General features: G+C 46.9%; 1 protein-coding gene across 2 annotated transcripts in view; it reads left to right on the top strand.

Annotated features, from left to right (window-relative positions):
* The first annotated feature begins 4,522 nt into the window (after positions 1-4,522).
* The window catches only part of LOC132456442 (collagen alpha-1(XXVIII) chain-like), a 30,352-nt gene continuing 19,103 nt past the window's right edge, over positions 4,523-15,771 (top strand). The window contains exons 1-12 of one of the 2 annotated variants that reach the window (XM_060050791.1): positions 4,523-4,964; positions 5,136-5,299; positions 6,640-7,214; positions 9,337-9,357; positions 9,458-9,520; positions 11,927-11,980; positions 12,075-12,119; positions 12,324-12,350; positions 12,901-12,945; positions 13,501-13,545; positions 13,891-13,944; positions 15,609-15,677. In XM_060050791.1, coding sequence (XP_059906774.1) covers positions 5,149-5,299; positions 6,640-7,214; positions 9,337-9,357; positions 9,458-9,520; positions 11,927-11,980; positions 12,075-12,119; positions 12,324-12,350; positions 12,901-12,945; positions 13,501-13,545; positions 13,891-13,944; positions 15,609-15,677 — 1,149 coding nt within the window. In that variant the 5' untranslated portion in view covers positions 4,523-4,964; positions 5,136-5,148. Of the gene's footprint in view, positions 4,965-5,132; positions 5,300-6,639; positions 7,215-9,336; positions 9,358-9,457; positions 9,521-11,926; positions 11,981-12,074; positions 12,120-12,323; positions 12,351-12,900; positions 12,946-13,500; positions 13,546-13,890; positions 13,945-15,608; positions 15,678-15,771 lie in introns of both variants that reach the window. The other variant, XM_060050792.1, reaches the window with a different exon arrangement.

Genomic DNA, 15,771 nt, shown 5'->3' with positions numbered 1-15,771 from the left:
GAACCCGACGCAGTCGTTTGAGATTCATAATATCGCCTGGAGGCGCACACAGCTTTTCGCCGTGATAAAATATATTATATGATATAGATATCTATGTATAATATGATATTATTTAGATAAAGAGAGCTCCAGGACTCCCGCCGGAGCACTAGCCCGGCTCCGCCCGCCTAATTACTTCTGCTGAATTTGAATTTCCCTTCGGTACTACGTCTGGGTCTGCGGTATGTTAGTGGGTTTTCTCCGTCCAAATTTTGTGCATCCAATCAGCAAACAGAGGGAGTGTCTAAGAACAATGATGTGAAAGTCACTCTTTGACGGACATCTTCACGCACAGTGTTTGGTTTATTTACAGCCTGCGCGCAACGTGATTCCCTGCTCAGGGCTCAGGGCCACACCCCAACCCTCCTCCTTGACCCGCCTATCTCCTCCTCCTTTGCGTTAAAGCTACAGACGCCGAACCGGCACGTTTGGTGGAAAGCTCGATGTGCGACTGGCTCATAGTGGCTGTAATTCTGCAACACGGCTGAATTTCGGGAACGTCTTCAAATACTGTGTTATGGGCCCAATAATATCTATATTAACGCATCCATAAAGTAGCATGCCATGGGACCTTTAAGAAGACTCACTTTAAATTGTAATACATAACACAAGGCCTATGCCTGCCAATTCTTGCATAGGCGTACATTTCAGAAACAAATACCATATTTACATGCCTTTAAAGATCCCGGATCACTGCAAATCCTATAGCATGTCTGTTTGACATTACTCCAGTGATTTTCCAACGGAACATTTCCCCTAATTGTTTCCATTATCGAGCAGGAGCCTCTTCAAAGAAAAGGCTGATGGTCCATGATTGGCAGTTTACTTTCATCTTTCTAAAAAAAAAAAAAATCCATGAAGGAAATTCATAGGAAAGTTTAACAAATGCACCTTTCTTTTTAATTCCTAAATCGTATCTCTATAAGCTGTTGCTGATGTGATAGTGTCGCCGAGGAACGCAGACTTGTGTTTGTTTAATGAATCATTCTGATTTCACCGAGCGCTGCAATGTTATTATTAGCCTCTCTCGGTCTAGGCAACAAAAAAAAAGACATGTTGGGACAAAGTAAGACAAATAAAGGAGTATTGCTATAGGAATAGTTCCCAGGTATGCGAGCGCCAGAATAGGAAAATACCATGCGGAGGCACGCAATGACATCATACATTTAGGTGTCTTTGAGGTTGTTAATACCAGAGCCTGTATTTATATAACTTGTATTGTCTTGTTAAACTTGTAGAATCACTTATTAGTGAGTGTGTGTGTGTGTGTGTGTGTGTGTGTGTGTGTGTGTGTGTGTGTGTGTGTGTGTGTGTGTGTGTGTGTGTGAGTGTGTGTGTGTGTGAGTGTGCCTGGGTGCCTGGGTGCATATGCGTGGTGTGTGAATGTGTTTGTTTATGCGTGCAGGTGTGTGTGTGCGTGTGTGTGTTTTGTAAATTATGTGTACTTATATTATATATTTGTGTGTTTGTGTGTGTGTGTGTGTGTGTGTGTGTGTGTGTGTGTGTCTGTGTCTGTGTGTCTGTGTGTGAGTGCATGTGTGCATGTGTGTGTGTTTGTTTGTGTGTATGTGTGTGTGTGTCTGTGTGTGTTTTCTCCTGCCGTTTTTACTCTTCAGTTATCCTGGGGAAATACGAGGCGTCACTATTACGCATGAGCCTGGCATATGAAAATAAGTACTCTGCCCTTGGCCCACAAAAACAGCGCCTCTCAAAGTGTACCTTGATCACATATGCACAGGTACCCTTGAATGTGCCCTTGTGTCCCCCTGGGAACGCTTGCACCACCATCCTGGCCACTGCTTCTATAGCAGAGCACTGACAATACTTTAAAAGTCCTAATCTATTAATTCCTTTCATTTGTTTTTGTTTTCACAAATGGGTCCAGGCCGATGTATCCTCTTCTCGCATTATTTAGGGCAGGATAAATTGCGCCCTTGGGCGATTCAGGAATTACATTTAAATATGCGCAGCGTTGAGGCTGCATGTGTTTAATTACGCTTGGGGCTGAGTTGTATTTTCTAAGTGGGGGCCTTCTTTTAACCGAATATTCGATGACTTCAGAGTCTTCAAACGAACGTGGTCAGGGATTAATCCTGGAATGTGTTTGCGTTGTTAAAACAGTTGCGGCTCCGTCAAAAAAAAAGTCAGAGGTTTTTGTTGTCTGTGGTCGGAGACAGCACTTTTTGAGGGATGGTTCAGCGATGCCCTGAGCGTCGCGTCAGAGTGGAATGAGTACAAAAGGCCAAACGCCCCTTGTAAGCACAGTAACTCACAAATAACTCGCAAACAAAAACAATGTTGTAAGGGCATCAGGTCAAGTCTTCCCTGATGAACGTGAGTGTACAAGAATTTCAACTTCAACCACGACTTTCATTTCTGTCAGGAATCATGTCATAGATTGAGCCATTATTGCATGAAATGGTATTACAATTTACTTTGGCGGCATTGTTCCACTCTATTCTGGTCCTCTCTGCTGTAGTATTCAAAGCAGGACATACAGATGTCAGCTACTGAATGCCTGTCACGGTTAGCAGGTAGGACCCAAATGCAGACAGTTCGAGTAAAGGATATTTTATTAACTCAAAAAGGCAAGGAACACGGGTGACGCGGGTAACACCGGGAACACACAGGACAGAACTCACCACAAACTAAAATGATCCGACAAGGAACAAAGGAAAGACAAGGGCTTAAATACCAAACACACACAGGGCAAGCAACGAGTAACAGCCGAGACACATTAGGGAGGGAGCAGTAATCACACAGGAGGGAAACCTGACATGGGGAGAAACAAGACAGATACCAAAGTAAAACAGGTAACACACCAAAACAAGACAAGGAAAAAGACAGACCATGACAGTACCCCCCCTCAAGGGTCGACTACCAGGCGACCCACGACATGCAAAAAAAAAAGTCAAATCCAAATAGGGTGGGTGGAGGGGAGCCAGGAGGAGGGAACAAAAATTGTTTTCTGGAGGCCTGCAACGGCAAAGACCCACAGGTGGCCGGCATCGGCGAAGACGAGGGCGAGGTAGAGGGCGGGCCCCTTCTGGAAGGTCTGGAAGGTTTGGAAGGCGGAACCCCTCGGGAAGTCAAGGTATAGGGTGCACCCCTTCTGGAAGGTTTAGAAGGCGGCACCCCTCTGGAAGTCAAGGTAGAGTTCAGGAACCGGACAGGGCTCGGGGACCGGAGTCAGCTCAGGGGCTGGAGAGAAATGTTGAACCGGATGGCACTCCACACTCAACACCCCCACTCTGATAGTCCATAAGGCACCCTCCAACTCGGGCCTTGAAGCGACAGCGCTGCACGTACACCCCAACACAGCCTCCAACAAAAAAAACGTCCACTTGGTCCAATGATGGTCGGATCATTCTGTCACGGTTAGCAGGTAGGACCCAAACGCAGACAGTTTGAGTAAAGGATAATTTATTAACTCAAAAAGGCAAGGAACACAGGTGACACGGGGAACACGGGGAACACCGGGAACACACAGGACAGAACTCACCACAAACTAAAATGATCCGACAAGGAACAACGGAAAGACAAGGGCTTAAATACCAAACACACACAGGGCAAGCAACGAGTAACAGCTGAGACACATTAGGGAGGGAGCAGTAATCACAGGAGGGAAACCTGACATGGGGAGAAACAAGACAGATACCAAAGTAAAACAGGTAACACACCAAAACAAGACAAGGAAACAGACAGACCATGACAATGCCAACCGCATTCCAACATTTGACAAGATGCTACTCAGCACACTTTTTCTCACAGTGTGTTTGTTTCAGGGCGAAGGTCTTAAATTGACTGCCCATCAGTGTAGGGCAGTAGACAGCTGATGGCACTAAACTTTCCAGAGCTAGCTACGTCCATTTAATGGGGTTTTAAAAACCGGCCACAGAACACCCAAAAAACTCTCTTCTTCCTAACTCTATTGTTATGAAAACCATTTCATTTGAGCTGTTGGAAGATACAGTGACAGCTACCCTTGATAAATTGGGTCAACATACCTTGTTACTTGACTTGACTGCCAAAAAACTGCAGACATGCAGCAAAAATAGGTCGATTAAACAAGGAAATCACTACCTTGTGTTTCCTTACACGCAAGTGCATGATTGAAGCTTCCAACCTATTTTTGTCTATCTTTTGTTATAAATGACTATATTGTCTGATGGCGTCAAATATAAGTACTTGAAAATAATGAACAAAGAATAATGAAAATAACAAATGAATCAAAGAATGTTGTCGGCATACCTGCCAGGTTAACTTTATCTTTGGAACACATATCAGACAGACGAGAAAAAAGCTTTGTCATCTTAAAAGGTCTCGCTGAAAATAAAATTGCTTCACTGCTTGGGGCTAACAGTTCTATTCAGGACAGTAAGATACATTTGCATAAAATCCACGGCTAGGACATCACACGCCCCAAACCCCAACCCTTACCCCAGCCACCCACCCACAGCCCACCCTAGTGCCCCGCCTCCCCCCTCCACCCTTTGAAACAGCACCAGCTCCTGTTCTGCCTTCAGCACAAAACTCAGGCAGTCCTGAATGGAGAGCACCTCAGACCATGTGCAATAAGTTGTGAAGTCGGAGCGAGCAGCAGGAGACCTTGAGGAGCATGAGAGCGCCAGGAATGTCCAGGGCCACGCCACTGCTGTAGCTTGTGAAGTTCTCTCTGGGGGAATTAGCTTCAAAAAACGAGCGACAGGAGCTTACTGGAGGGACTCGGAGTAACTGTCCTGAAGTTCATGTAGAAAACTGGACCCCCTTTGACATAGTTTTGGGTATTTTCTTTGTCGATTTATTTGAGACATTCTTATTTGTATTCATTCACGTTCTCTGACCGGAGACTCCAAAGCTTGGAAGGAGTTGGACGTTTGTGGGGGAGAACACGCTAAGAACCCCTGACTCAGCAACGCTCTCAGGTGAGTTATGCGGCGCGCGTTAAACGAGAAGTTTAAAACGGCCGTGCTTGTTGAAGCACGCTGCGGGAACTTCCGTCTGAGTCCGTCCGACGTACATGCTTTTCCATCACCTTTTCCCCCCTCATTCTCCTTCCCCTCTCCTTCTCCCTGGCTCTCTCTCTTTCTCAGCAGGCAGTTGGAGGTCATGTTCCCTGTACTGAAGTGGTTGGTTCTGCTGTGTGGAATGCACACGCTTGTTGCGCAGGAGTTCCATGAAGAGCGCGAGGAGATAGTGGTGTCCACCCGGGGAAGGGTCAAACTGCCCACGGCCAACGCTATCCCTCAAAACGGAGAATGTGAGTCTTTTGATTAAACCTTGTTGCTAGGTCAAGTTGGAGGGGGTTAGGGGCAGGAAGGGGGTGAACTCAGGTGACACATTTTTCAAGACTGGCATCCAAAGTTTATGTTCTGACTGTAATGCACTGTTTTGTTGTGGAACATTCCAACAAAAAAAAAGGTTGCTTTTTATCTTCAAGTGTGTTAAGTGACTCCTCCCCAGATGGCGGGTTCCTTGGACTTGAGTTCATCGTGGCTGTAGGGTTTTTTCCAGAACCATCTATCTCTTGTCATAACCATTAAATTCCTGGTGACCCCCAAATGTGTTAATCCCTCGGGGATTCTGTATCCTTGGGCACATTCTGTCGATGGAAAATGTCTTCCACCTGTAGATAAATGTGATTGATGCCCTGCCCAACAGACCTTGTCAGACACTTTTTAGAAGTGGAAAGTTTGGCTTGATTCATGGACGTGTGGAGCGATCCCTTAATTAAAATGGGGTCAAACCTAGCAATTGATAAATACATCATCCAAAAGAAAGAAAACACTTAAATACTCTGAAGTAAGTACTGGATCCAAATACTTTATTCTTCCATGGGAGGTTCAAAGTTCAAACAAAAGTCTTAACCCTCCTGGAGAGGAAATATGCACAGGTCATTTCCTGCTTTTAAAATACCTCCTGGCTATCCAAAAAAAAAATCCAAAAAAACAAATCACATGCATGTTGGTCTTTGTAGTCTTGATCCCAGACAATGTGTGTAGCAGCAGATCATTGGAAGTTTCCAGCTGTGACAGGAAATACACGATAGGTCCTGTTTGTTCTGAGTAGATGGTCATGAACCAAGACTGAGGTTCAAAGGGTTGAAGTGAATGAAATGTCTCCAAGCTACAAGGACTCCAAAGGCAGGTCCGGGTTCAGGTCTCGGATCCAACCTGAATGAATTATTCATGCCATTTAAAAAAAAAAAATATGTATCCAATGATGTGCAGACAATGTGTATGTGGGGTATGTGGCGGTGTATGCCTATCCCGCACTTGCTCGCCTGTTCCTCTCCTTCCTCCTCATCCTCCATCTTTTACTCCTTAACCTCGCCTTCATCATGCACTCCCTCATTGTCCTACTCTTGCTTTGTCTCCGCTTCCTCCTCCTCTTCATGTGGTCTTCCTCCCTCCTCTTCATCCTCCTCTTTATCGCTTCATCCTCCTCTCTTTCTTCACCATCTTCATCATATTGTTCCTCTCCTGTGTCCTCTTCCTCATCTCCTGTCATCCTCTACCTTCCCCCCTCCCTCCTCCTCCTTCTCCGCCAACCCCCACTCCTCCTCCCCCGTCCTCCCTTCCTCCCCCTCCCTCCCAACAGTGCTCGGCGGCGAGGACTGCGGCGTGGAGGTGGCCTTCCTGGTAGACAGCTCGGAGAGCGCCAAGGAGCACCACGCTCAGGAGAAGCGGCTGGCCACCGATGTGGCCGAGCGGCTGCAGGGCGTGCGGCTGGCGTCGGGCCGCGGCGTGTCCTCGAGGGCCGCCCTGCTGCAGTACAGCAGCCACGTGATCGTTGAGCAGACCTTCGCGCAGTGGCACGGCGTGCAGGACTTCAAGGCGCGCATCGCCCCGATCGTGTACATCGGCCACGGCACCTACGCCACGTACGCCATCACCAACCTGACGCGGCTCTACCTGGAGGAGTCGCCAGTGGCCAGCATCAAGGTGGCCATCCTGCTGTACGACGGCAACTCCCACCCCCGCAACCCGGACATCCTGGCGGCGGTGGCGGACGCCAAGAACCAGGGTGTGCGCTTCTTCACGATCGGTATCACGCCGCAAGCCAACGAGGTGTCGAACGTGGGCATGCTGCGGCAGATTGCCAGCTCGCCCGCCGCGCGCTACCTCCACAACCTGCAGGACCGCGGCATCGTGGACAAGGTGGTCAAGGAGATTGTGAGTAGGAAAACGAGTCAAAAACGAAAGCCAGGCTTCGATTGGTGGTATAGCATGTGGTGACGTCAGCTGACACCGGTTTGAGCCTAGCAGAAACATCTGATGATGCTTTGGTAGCCTCCCTTGGCCTCCTCCAGCTCATCCACATTCACCTACACTACTTCACCTATACACCTACCCTATTCCCCCTTTTCTTCCTCACATTCTACCTCCTCATCCTCCCCTCCTCCCCCTCTCCTCCCTCCTTCTCCTCCCCTTTAACCTCAGCCTTCTCCTCCTCGACCACCACTACCACAAAAAACGTCAAAAAAGTCCAAACGAAAGCCAGGTTTCGATTGGTGGAATGGAATTTGGTGATGTCAGCTGACACCAGTTTGAGCCACACACTTTCACACCGCCACACATGCAGACTTTCACACAGACAGATATACACATGCACCATAAAACATTGCCGCTTGTAGGTGTACCATAAAGTCAGGGCAGGAAACAAATGTAAATAAAATCCCAGGCCGGCGGGTATGAGATGCACCCAGACAGAAACATCTGCTCCGGGTTACAGAAAAAATCCTGTCGTTTATTTGGTACAGTAGGGGAGGGGGTGAGCTTAAATGAACCAGGCAAGACCGGACATGCACGACACATAGTTCAATAATCCCTTACCACGGCTCCCTGTTGGCACAGGCTGTTAGGATAAAACATACCTCGATTTGAGATCCACCGAAGAAGGTTAAGCTATTATTTTATTTATTTTGCATATTTGGGCGAGTGCTTCTGCACATTTACGTTCACAGCCGTTTAGCAATCGGATCATTAGCAACCAGACAGGATGAGATAATGCACCATCCTCCCGACACTAACACACCCCTGTTGATGAGGCCAGGAGCTATCCATGTTCGGTCTTGGAGCGCCTTATTTGAAGGTTTGCATCCGGCTCAGAGCAAGTGAATGGGGGGTAAAAACATCTTGCCTTTCATGCTTTTTGCAGGTGTGAATGCACAATAGTCCACAGGTGTTGCCCCCAGCTGATGGGATCTGGATTTGAAACCAATGTCCAACCACCTAACTTCACCCACAGTGAGACGTTCATCTGAATGAAAGTGTCTCGCTAAAGTCTTGCTAGTCAGAGCAGACAGTGTTTCACGCTGTGTGAGCTGGATATTAAAATGCCAAATACGCAACAAGGTTGAAATACTGCTTTCAACTCGCTGGACTCCCTCATCACACACCCCCTATCGCTGTGTTCTTCTGGCAATCTCACGCGAGCATCGAACGCACGTCATCAAAGCCATACGTCTGTGTACGTGCTGAAGGGGGCCCCCGGCCGGCATAAGATCTCGTCTCGTCTGCCTAAAGAGGCCCCTGGTAGCCTAACTTGTATCGAGTGTTTCCTGAGAGTTTCCACGGCGTCTCCACAGAGAGAACCTACAGACCTCTGGTGGCGACAGACTGACAGGCCATCCCCCGGTCGGAGGAAATGTTCAACGTTTTTGAGGGACCATTCCTCCATGGCTGGTCGTCCTCCATGTGTTTTGTGTTAGGCCGGCCCGGGGATGGAATTCTTCTGTTATTGCATCTTCTTCTTGGGGGAGACGAAGATGACGGCTTTCATGTCCGTAGACAAAAGAAGGGCGAGCGGTATGAACAGAGACATTAAACATGGCTAATCTGAAGTGGTTTCAGTGTCTGCTGGAAGGGAGAGAGACTGAGGGGGGGGGGGGGGGGGGGGGGCAGTGTGTGTGGAGGTTCTGAATTGTTTATGGTTGTTAGCGTTTATATATATTGTCTACTGCATTGTTTCGCTGTGTTTTTTCTTGTTATGGTTGTGACAAAATAAAGGCGTGGTGTCGGAATGTAACGCCGTGAGTCAAACATCTCAAAGTGAGACGTTTGTTTTGAGCATGTTTCCCGCTTAAAAACGAACAACACATCGAACAGTTACATCGCCACGGCGACAGCGGTGGCCGCTGCGTGCAAGACCACTAAAACAGGACAGAAATGGCGGTACAGGCCCTCTCTGAGTCTAGCCATCTGGTTATCGCTCTGGCGTCGCTGTGAGACGAGCCTTCATGTCTGACGGCCGATCTTGACTCTGACTCTTCTTTTGTGTTTCTCTCTTTTCCAGACCCAGCTGGCCGAGGACGGGGTAAGTGTCTCCGCTCTCCCGCACGCTTTGATCCACCACCCGTAGGGTCAGGGCTTCCGCTGCTAACTTTGTCCCTCTCGTGTCTCCCTACCCTTTCAAGTGTCCGGTCGCCAAAAGTCAGTGCGCGTGTCAGAAGGGCGAGAGGGGCCCCGTCGGCCCCGCGGTAACTACACACGCTTTTTCTTTTATTTGATGTTGATATTTCAATTTCGTTTTAACATAATTTAATTGCTATCTTGACTTTTTGTGTGGTTGATTTAATTAGTACGTTATCTGATATTTGAGTCGATTTATATTTTATCTGGATTGTTTTTCCATCATTCCTTTCACCCTACCGCACTTAGAAACACACACATACACATGCACACACACACACACACACACACACACACACACACACACACACACACACACACACACACACACACACACACACACACACACACAAAGTCACATCGTAGCTGTCTGTGAAAACCACACATAATCTTCTGAAGTCGCTAAGACACAATCACTGCCAGCATGTCTGCTTTGAAGATGTGGAGGGGAGCAGTGTGAGCAACAAAAGCCCCCTTGATAATTGCGTATGTAATTGCCAGATTTCAGAGTTGGAAGTGAGGAGTAGGGGTGGGGGAGGGGGGAGGGGGGAGTAAATTGCTAGATGTTTCCAGTTGATGAAGTTCACACGCTATATGCAGACAGCAAACCTTGTGTACAGAACTGATCCGCAGACAAGACATGTTGGGAGTGGGCAATTTGTGGCATCACAAGTCACCCAATAACAATCCACCTAAGTTGGGGATCCAAATGAGCAAAACATAGCAGAAGAAAAAAGGAAATTACAAAACACAAGTTATTAATTAAGTTTAGACAGTTTTGTTTTGGTCTTTTTAATTTACGAACACGGTTTCACTCTTATTGCATACGTTTCCTTTATCCTCTGAACATGGTTTCTCACGTGTTCAGAGGCGGCCATGTTGTTTTATGACTTGTAAGGGGAGTGAGAGTGACTCTGTTAGCTGAGTGTAGGCAGTAGTGCTTAGATGTGCTCCCGACAGGATGGGAAGAGGTAATGAACCTCGTAAGGTGCCGTGCCATGCCGTATTTCCGACGCCTCATTGTTCCGACGTCTCAATGGTCAGAAATATTTCCCATTAGATCGACATACTATGCTGACGGTTCAATGTTACGAAAACGGAACCCATTGTTCCGAAGGGCCGTTTGTCCGATAAGTCAAACAAGAGGCGCATTAGGCCGACGGTTCAATATGCTGAATAGGCCTACCAGTGGCGGTTTTAGGCACGGGCGAACCAGGCAGCCGCCCGGGGCGGCATATTTGTGGGGGGCGCCAAATCACATGGGGGGCACCATGAGCAGTACAAAAAAAAAAGCGTGCTGCGTAGCGGTTATCAATGAAGTACGACATAACTGGCTGCAGGCGCACACCTGCTCGTTGAGAAGGTGCCGTGCACAGACGGAATGAAACCCCCACTGAAGTCCGTAGGTTCACGATACAACACCACCCCCCCCCCCCCCGCTTGTAGGAAGTCTTGCCCGGGGCGTAACTGGACGTAGAACCGCCACTGAGGCCTACATATAAAGAGTTGTATACCTCTCTCTCTCTCTCACACCAAGCACCAAAATACAACCTAAGGCCTACATATCACGTTCACGATGAATATTGGAGAGCAAAGTGACAAAAGAGCACGAGCGAGGTATAAAACTCTTTATATGTAGGCCTATTCGGCATATTGAACCGTCGGCCTAATGCGCCTCCTTTTTGAAAAGTCGGACAAACGGCCCTTTGGACCAATGGGTTCCGTTTTCGTAACATTGAACCGTCGGCAATGGCATAGTGGCATGTCGATCTAATGGGAAATATTTCGGACCATTGAGACGTCGGAACAATGAGGTGTCGGAATAACGGGCAGGCCCCCCTCGTAAAGCCCTAATTGGCCAAAGCAACGCATAAGTCTCTCTATAAGTCCTATCTAATATCATGCCAAACATATGGAGTAAACACATACACATACAGGTGATTAACGCACACACACACACACACACACACACACACACAGGAAAATCACACACGAACACACAGACAGAGGATGATTATACACACACACACGCACACAAACAGGAAAAAAAAACACAAACACTAAGCCACGACATATAATACACACACACACATACACACACACAGAGGAAACACCATACACATATAATCACACACGGACAAACCGCACACACGCACGCACGCACACACACACACACACACACACACACACACACACACACAAACACACACCACACACCACAGACACACACACACACACACACACACACACACACACACACACACACACACACACACACACACACACACACACACAAACAGGCAAACCACACATAAACATGTACCCATACAAACGCATACACACCCACAATCCACAACAAACTGAGGTGGGTGGCTGTCTTAGAGCAGTGTGTGTGGGATTGGATTGTATCCCGTGTGTTTCTGCTTGCATTAATAATGGATGTTTAAATGTCACCGGCGTGGCGGACTCCACAGGGCAAGAAGGGGCGTTCAGGCGAAGATGGAACCCCAGGTATCAAAGGTTTTAAGGTACTACGTCCTGTCGTTGTTTCGAATGCATACATTATCGTTTTTGTGAGGCCGTCTTTGAGTGTCCTGCTGAATGTCGACCTTTTGACCCCAGGGAGAGAGTGGACTTAGCGGACTCCCTGGTCGCGACGGCTCCGAGGTGAGAACAAGTTGAAGCATTTTATATTTACACACAGCGCATGTAAATCCTGCGCTCGTGACTATGAAACCCAAATAGATATTTAAGAATCGGAGTCCATTGTTGTTTGCTAAAAAGTTCTTTGTTCAATGCTTCTGTGGTGTTTTTGATTGCTGTCGGATTGCCCACTCATAGCTCTCTCTGTTTTTTGTTGTGTCACCACAGGGGAAATCCGGCTACAAAGGAGAGAAGGTGTGCTGTCGACTCTATTCGAGATACTTTAAATATTTGTTTGTGTGTTTGTTTTGTTTGCTTCGAGTCACACGGCTCCCCTGATTCCCGGAAAAACATGTAGATGACTGTGAGGAGACGAGGAGAGGAAGCTTGGAAGATTCTAGACTCTAAAGGGCTGGCGTTATTGGATGGTAGCCTACTTTTTAAACGTTAAGTAAAGTCTTCAAAGACGTCGCTGGTGGATGGAGTTCAGCTTCATCATAAGTATTCAAACGTTCATTTATATTCACATTCCGTGCAACACTCGGAAGGGGTTAACCGTTAGATTTATAAAGCCAGGCAGTGTTGCTTCATTCCCAGGAGATTTGGCCGAGCAAGTTGAGACAAGAACACACACTTTTTTAAATCTGTTATACAATATGACCGTATAACACGTACAGACATTGACAAATGTCAAAAAACCATTGTCCATCATTAACAGAATAAGAACTCATATTGGTGTTTCCCAACAAGTGCGCCCTGAAATTCCTTGTGAAGATAACTGTTGTTATGTTTTGTGTGTTTTCAGGGAGAAAGGGGAGAATGTGGAACACCTGGCATTAAAGGCGAACGGGTAAGTTGCACTTTCATTTTCCGACTGAAAGCCACCATTATTTCCCTGTCCCATTGAGCTGAAAGGTAGTTAACTTTAGCTCTCTTTACACCTGGAACACAATGTTTTCATCTATAATCAGCAAATATTTCCTGGGGTTGATACAGCGAACATCAGCTCTGTGGTGAACTCACTTTATCTTCCTTTTCATTAACAGATAAGAGGAACAACTCTAATGAATATAAAAACACAAATACAAATCACAATTAGCTAATCAGCTTTATGAAAATTTCCTATCAACAACTAGGATAAGTAAGAATTAGTGATTGTTGATGGCAAAGTTCTTGTGCTTCATGATTATTACAAGGGTTATAGTAAGGGATAATAAGGACGTTTTCCTAGATGCCCCCCATGTTTTCTTAGTATATCCGTTTGTCAAAATAAAGCACTGAAAGAACTAAATCAACCGTTTTGATGTGTTGGTTGCACTCTGATTGGATAAAACCGTCTGCTGAAATGCTTTAAGCATAGACGCATTATGTGTGATGTCAGCTAACTGACTGTATTGTTGACCAGGGTGTGGAGGGCCCCACCGGGAACCGAGGAATCCGGGGACTACAGGTGAACTTTATTTTCTGATCCATCGCTTGTTATTTTCATCTTTATTAAAACACGTTATGAAGAATGCCCCACTTTCCCAGCTTCTCATTGGCAATAGTAGCCTAATTTATATTAAGCATTGTATTCAATATTGTGTGTACTGATTTATGCTAAGAGATTTGATCAGAACTATGTTGATTCAGCAACAAATAGCCAAGCTGTGTCGACAAGGGTGTACCTTTGAATAAGTTAAACGTATGGTATGTTTTGTCGGTGTGGCTGGTTCTGATTCTAGTGTGGGATCCACACTGCCTTTATGGAGATCCAAAGTGCTTTTCAGAGTAACATCTTCCGGTTCTTTCTCAGGGTCTGGCCGGTCCCCCCGGTGACATCGGCCCTGAAGGTCCTCTCGGACGCAAAGTAAGTACTTCCTGGTTCAGTGTTAAAAAAAACAACTTTAAAACATATTCCGAAAAATCAACCAAAAACACTGCAGCATTTAGGTTTTCTGCCTTCATCGGTTCTTGTGAATTTACAACGCTATTGGGTACAGCGCTCTATCTTCTCCTGGTCAAAGCACTTACAGGAGACCTTGGTGGTACGTCTATAGGCCTACTTAACACAAGCGTTAGGTTTCAAATAGGTTTTACGTCAAATATCAAAGACTCCGCCACGGTAGATTTATCATCTCAAAGAAAGGGTGTTAACGTTTGTCTGGAATGTCAATTATAGCTCAAAGGTTTAGCGAGTTTTGTTAAAAAATAATCTTTGAAGACAAACAGGTGCTCTTTGAATTTATTTCCCCCCCCCAACCGCTCACCACAGCAGACCAACCACGAAGGTGAAATCGGATTTGAATAAATCTGGCTCAAATTATTCCAGACACCAGCTGCGTCCTGACACACGCATGTGCGCCTTAGAAGTCAGCCTACATACCTCACCGAGCATTGTACGTGCGTGTGGACTTGTATATCATTAGCAACTGTCCGATAGACATACTTGTGACTCGCTGTCAGTCAATCACCAGGCAATCATTTTAAACCCCTCTCCCCTCAACAAGGGGGTCAGCGCGGCCTGTCATTAGCCTGTCAGGCTATTAGCCTCTCATTCAGCTACGTACAAGCGCTTCGGCCGTCAGCAAGGGGAAGAGCAGCGCATACTGGCAGCTCAGTGTAACCCCGCCCAAATGGTTTAGGAAGAATGTATGTATGCATCGTCTAAATGTCAACCGCCAAAAGCTAATGTCTGGCTCACCAACCCCGGGCCCTGACTTGCCCAAACCAGCAACGGGGGAGGAGGCAAAAAAACGAAATAAAGGAAATGAAGGAAGCACTAAACACAGGTATGCTAGCTACTAGAAGGTTCCTTGAGCCTTTTTCTGTTTCCTGTATCCTTGCCTGGTGATTTATGGCCGCTGTCTCAGTCATTCTTTACCAATAAAGCACCGGAGCAAGGGAATGTCTTCTCTACACCTGAAAATCACGCCTCTGTTCCCTTTAACCGGATGTCAAACCTGCATAGTAACCCAGTTCACTTTTACTAGTGGGGCTGGGAAAGTAGGCACAGGGTGTGTGTGTGTGTGTGTGTGTGTTTAATACTAAGTGTATGATTGTATGTGTGTGTATGCATTTTAAGTGTGAGCGTGTGTTTGTGTGTGTCTCCCTCTCTATATGTGTGCGTGTCTGTTTGTTTGGTTGTGTGTGAATGTGCATGCGCGTGAATGTGTGTGCATGCGCGTGAATGTGTTTGAATGGGTGTGCATGTGTGTTTCTTTATGTCCGTGTCTGTCTGTATGTGTGTGTGTGTGTGTGTGTGTGTGTGTGTGTGTGTGTGTGTGTGTGTGTGTGTGTGTGTGTGTGTGTGTGTGTGTGTGTGTGTGTGTGTGTGTGTGTGTGTGTGTGTCTCTCTGTATGTGTGTGTGTAAACCTATTGCTCTCACGTGGTCTTACCCCGCCGCAGACCAGGGTTCCACATTGAGCCTATATGCATGAAGGCACTTGTCCATCATAGTATATTTGCGTATCCATGTGTTTCTTTGTCTTCACCTGGTTCATGTCTGTCCCCTACCCTCTCTCTTCTCTCAGGGGGACCGGGGACTCTCAGGACCACCTGGGGTCCAGGGGGAGACTGGGATCGGACTGGCAGGACCCAAGGTGACACTCGCTCCCGTCTGTAGCAGAAGATCATCGCATGGAGGAAGTTGAAGGACAGTCACTGACCTCATCTGTGTGTCTTCTCCTCCTCTTC

Source organism: Gadus macrocephalus, chromosome 4, assembly GCF_031168955.1.
Source record: "Gadus macrocephalus chromosome 4, ASM3116895v1".
Taxonomy (NCBI): Eukaryota; Metazoa; Chordata; class Actinopteri; order Gadiformes; family Gadidae; genus Gadus; species Gadus macrocephalus.
This window is presented reverse-complemented; position numbering and strand designations above follow the sequence as displayed.